The sequence below is a fragment of the Peromyscus eremicus genome, chromosome 12, assembly GCF_949786415.1.
Source record: "Peromyscus eremicus chromosome 12, PerEre_H2_v1, whole genome shotgun sequence".
NCBI lineage: Eukaryota > Metazoa > Chordata > Mammalia > Rodentia > Cricetidae > Peromyscus > Peromyscus eremicus.
The window spans coordinates 64,027,753-64,031,907 of record NC_081428.1 but is presented as its reverse complement, the minus strand read 5'-3'; the positions used below and the strand labels follow the sequence as shown (position 1 = coordinate 64,031,907).

At 54.0% G+C, this 4,155-nt stretch overlaps 1 protein-coding gene across 1 annotated transcript; it reads right to left on the bottom strand.

Annotated features, from left to right (window-relative positions):
* Positions 1-437: 437 nt before the first annotated feature.
* On the bottom strand, positions 438-2,213 carry Lrrc15 (leucine rich repeat containing 15). Its single transcript, XM_059277883.1, has one exon. The coding sequence runs from the start codon at positions 2,202-2,204 to the stop codon at positions 438-440; it is 1,767 nt and encodes a 588-aa protein (XP_059133866.1). The 5' UTR covers positions 2,205-2,213.
* Positions 2,214-4,155: the final 1,942 nt, after the last annotated feature.

Below are 4,155 nucleotides of genomic sequence, written 5' to 3'. Positions count from 1 at the left end.
CAAAAAGAGAAGCAAGAGAAAAGAAATCACCTTATATAATACTTTGAGGCACGGGGCTGTCCCGGCAGAGAACTATCTCATATTGTGACCAGGTCTTGTCATCATTAAGTCTGCAGAGGTTGGGAGGGGCTGGGTGCGAGGAAGCTTGTTCTTGGAAGGAGTGAGGATTTGGCGGAGGGTCCCTCTGACGGATGCCGAGGCATTGACCTAGAACCGTCTGGGGTTGTTTGTTTGTTTGTTTAATGACCAATTAGATTTCTCTGGGAGTAGGAGGTCTTGAAATGCCTGTTTCTCTACAAAAGAGTCAGGACAAAATGGGGGCATTTTCCCCCTGGGCCGTCAGAGCTTGTCTGTGTGGGCCCAGGTTTGGAAGCTGAATGATGCCGTTCCCTGGTCCTCGGGCTTCACTCTTCCCAGCCCTGTTGGAACCTGCTTCCCTAGCACTCATTGGGAGCCTTCATCTGCATCAGGACCGCCTGGCTCCTCCTCTTGCAGCAGCAGCAGCAGATGCAAGCAGCTAGGGAACAGGCCAGAGCAATGATGCCGATCACAATGGCGGCGATGGCCAGCCCCGTCTGGGCGTCGGTCATGCCCCACGTGTTGCGGTCATCGGTGGCTTCAATGGTGGTCAGATCGGTGTAGTCTTCTACGGGTGTGATGATCTCTGTGGTAGAGGAAACGGATGTGCTGTCGGGATAGCTGGATGACCCTGACAGGTCAGGGTCTGCGAAACGTGGCACTTCCGGGTAGCTAGAACTAGATACTTCAGGACCCTGGACACTGGGCGCAGGGACATTGATATTGATGATGACAAGAGACTGGCCTCGGACGTTGGCTGGGCTGGAACACACGGGAAGAGTGTGTGTCCCCAGCCTGGCTCTGTTGAGAAGGAGCCAGTTATGAAGTGGGAGGATATCTGAGTCGCATCTCCAGGGGTTGTCATAGAGACGAAGCTCACACAGGTTCACCAAGTGATCAAAGACACCCAAGGGTAAGTTCTCTAGATTGTTGTTCTGGAGCTGGATGGTCGTGAGGCCGTTGACGTTGGCGAAGATGCTGCCGGGGAGCTGCCGGAGGCGGTTGTTTTGGAGGGAGATGTTCTGCAGGTTGGCCAGCGCCCGGAAGACATTTCCATCCAGGTCCTGTAGAGCGTTGGTATGGAGGGACAGCTCTCGCAGATTCGTCAAGCCGTTGAAGGCTCCCGGGGAGATGGAGTTTAGCTGGTTGTGACTAAGAATCAGAACCTGCAACTGGGGCAGGTTGATGAAGGTGTTGTCAGGGAGAGAGGTGATGTGGTTGTTGTAGAGCCAAAGCTCCTGCAGGTTGGGCATAGGCCCGAAGATGCCCGGGGAGATCTCCTTCAGGGAATTGCCGAAGAGTGTGAGCTTGTTAAGCTGGGGCAGCTTCATGAAGATGCCATGAGGCAGCAGCGAGATGCGGTTGTTAGACAGGTACAGTCTCTGGAGGTTGTGGTTATTGTGGAACAGGCCAGGGGAGAGTGCGTCAATCTGGTTCTCCTGGAGGGCCAGCTCCTGGAGGTTGCCAAGGGCATCAAAAGTGCCCATGGGGATGTCCGTAAGCCTGTTCTCGTATAGCCGGAGCACCTGGAGGTTCCTGAGATGCTGGAAGACCCTAGGTGAGATATCCTTGAAGCCGTTCTTGGCCAGGTTGAGCTTGGTGAGTCCCACCAGGTGGTCAAAGGTACCTTCGGGGATATATTCCAGATTGTTGCCATGCAACTGGAGTTCCTTAAGATTACTAAAGTGGTAAAACAGGGCTGGCTGGATCTGAGCCAGTTGGTTATTGGACAGAAGGAGGGATTCCAGATTGTCCAGGCCATGGAAGAGACCAGGAGGCAGTATCCGTATTTTGTTGTTGGCAAGGCTGAGGTAGCGCAGCGAGCCCAGGTTGCGGAAGGCGCCTGGCATGATGTTGGACAGTTCATTCTTCTCCATCCTCAGGGCGATGAGGGCTGAGATGTTGATGAACGGGGACTCCGGGATTTCAGTGATGTGCGTGTTGAGGATCTGCAGGCTCATAGCATTCCAGGGCAGAGGGGTCGGTACTGCCACAATTCGTGCCCCTGTGCACTCAACCTGGGAGGCCCGGGAACAGGTACACTCGCTAGGGCAGCCATAGTAGGCCCAGCCCGCAGCCCAGGCCTGGCAGCCCACCAGCAGAAGGAGATAATGTTTCAGTGGCATGGCCTGTGTTGGGAGAGAGAAGCTGTGTGAGTCACGGTCACCTCACTGGCCACCACCCTTCAGTTTCGATAGCGGCTTCCAGCCCACCATCAAACTCAAAGCTTTCTCTGCTTCGGCCAGGGAGCCCCTGGCTTTCCTACGTCTGCACCCTTGCCCCAGCAATCGCCTCACCCGAAAGCTCCTCATGTTCACCCAAGTCTTCCCCAAGGGTCAAGTTCAAGGGCAGCCATCCTTAAGAAGTTTTTTAGATCTGATCAGTGGGTATTAGTCACCCCCTTGCTCGGGTAATAACCCCACTGACCTCTTCTGCTGCTGCCGTGGCACAGCCAGCTAAGCTTAGGTGGGGATTCATCTGTCTCTTTCCTAGTTAACAAGCTTTTTAAGGGTGTTCTCCTATAATCCTACAGGTTGCTAAGATAGAAACTGTATCTTTAAATATATATTATATTTTTAATCAAGTCTGTGAGAAATTCATGCATATGTACATTGTATTTCAATCGTATTCTCTCTCCACCCCCTCCACTCCTCCTCCAAATTCCTCCTGGATCCACACCCACCTTTCCACCTACCTTTCCACCCACCTCTCCACCCACCTCATCCCCATTCATGTCCTTTTTTTTTTTTTTTTTTTTTCTGTTCAGAACCACTGAGTGCAATTTGTGCTGCCCAGGTACACACGGGCATGGGGCCATCCACAGGAGCCTAGCCTCCCTACCAGGGCCCGCACCCTTAAATAGAACTGACCGTCTCTCCCTTAGCAGCCATCAGCTTTCAACGGCCCCTCAGCCAGGGGTGGGCGCTCATAGCCTCTCCCCCCACCCCCCACCCCCCGCTGGAATGTTGACTGGCTTGACTTTGTGCAGGTCTTAGGCAGGCAGCCACAGCTGTGGTGAGTCCTTCCCTACCTACAGCTCTCACAGCCTCCCTGTACCCTCTTCAGTGATGCTCCCCGAAGAACTCTGCCATATAACCTCTGCCACTCCCAGGACATGAACAAGACGGAACACAGCCTTGTTGGAAGGACCAGAAAGGGAAGGAAAATCAGTCAGTACAGCAATAGGGTCTGAGCCTGGGGGATGTTTGGGCCACAGGGAAGGGCAGCAAGGGCCCGCAGAGGGAGGTAACACTAACTGCAAGGAGCTCTTCCTGCCCTCCCTCCTGCCCCTCCCCACCAGCCCATCGCCGCCACCATCACCACCCTGGCCCTTCCTCAGCCTGGCCATATGTGCTTCATTCAGATTTAATCCAAGCCACCTTCTGATAAGAAGCCGCCGTCTGTACCACAGGCTGCCTGTCTGGAAGAGGTAACTGGGCCTCAGCTGCTGCCTAGGGTGTGGCTTCTGGTGTGAGTCTTGGTTCCCACAGAGAAACACTGGGTGGCCTGGAGTGAGTCCCTGAAAACACAGACACACGTAAAGCTGAAGGGTACGGGTGGGTCCAGATGTCTCCTTGGGCACGGGCTTGGAGTGTGAAGTCACCTACGGCAGTGCTAAACACAGAGCCATGGACCCAGTTCCCTATGTGGATATTTAAGGTACTGTTTGGCCTCAAATAAGAGTTCTCAGGCCTCAGACTTCAGCTTCGTCATCTGCTAAGTGGGGGAGATGTTTTCTCTTGGGGCTGTTGTGTGGGTTAGATGGGAGAGCAGACTCAAAGGCACCCTATGTGCCCAGCTTACCCATAGCATACACTCGTGGGCCCCCAAAAGGCAGGAAGCCCTCAGAGTGTCTCTAGTCTGGCATTCTTGGCCAAGGGACTAAGAATTTTTGTGTGTAGACTTGAACGGCAGGATCTCTGTCCACAGTTCAAAGGAGCCTATAACTCCCGAGGCCTAAGGAGATGCTACCTTTCATGATTTTATGGGGAGGCAGGAAGCCGGGAAACTGAGGCTCCAGTCTTAAGGCTCCAGTCTCCAGGCCTCCAGGTGAGGATTCTGAGTGGCACGCAGTGC

Coding starts and splice junctions, on each gene's coding strand:
- Lrrc15 (XM_059277883.1), bottom strand. CDS start 2,204: ATGCCACTGAAACATTATCTCCTTCTGCTGGTGGGCTGCCAGGCCTGG.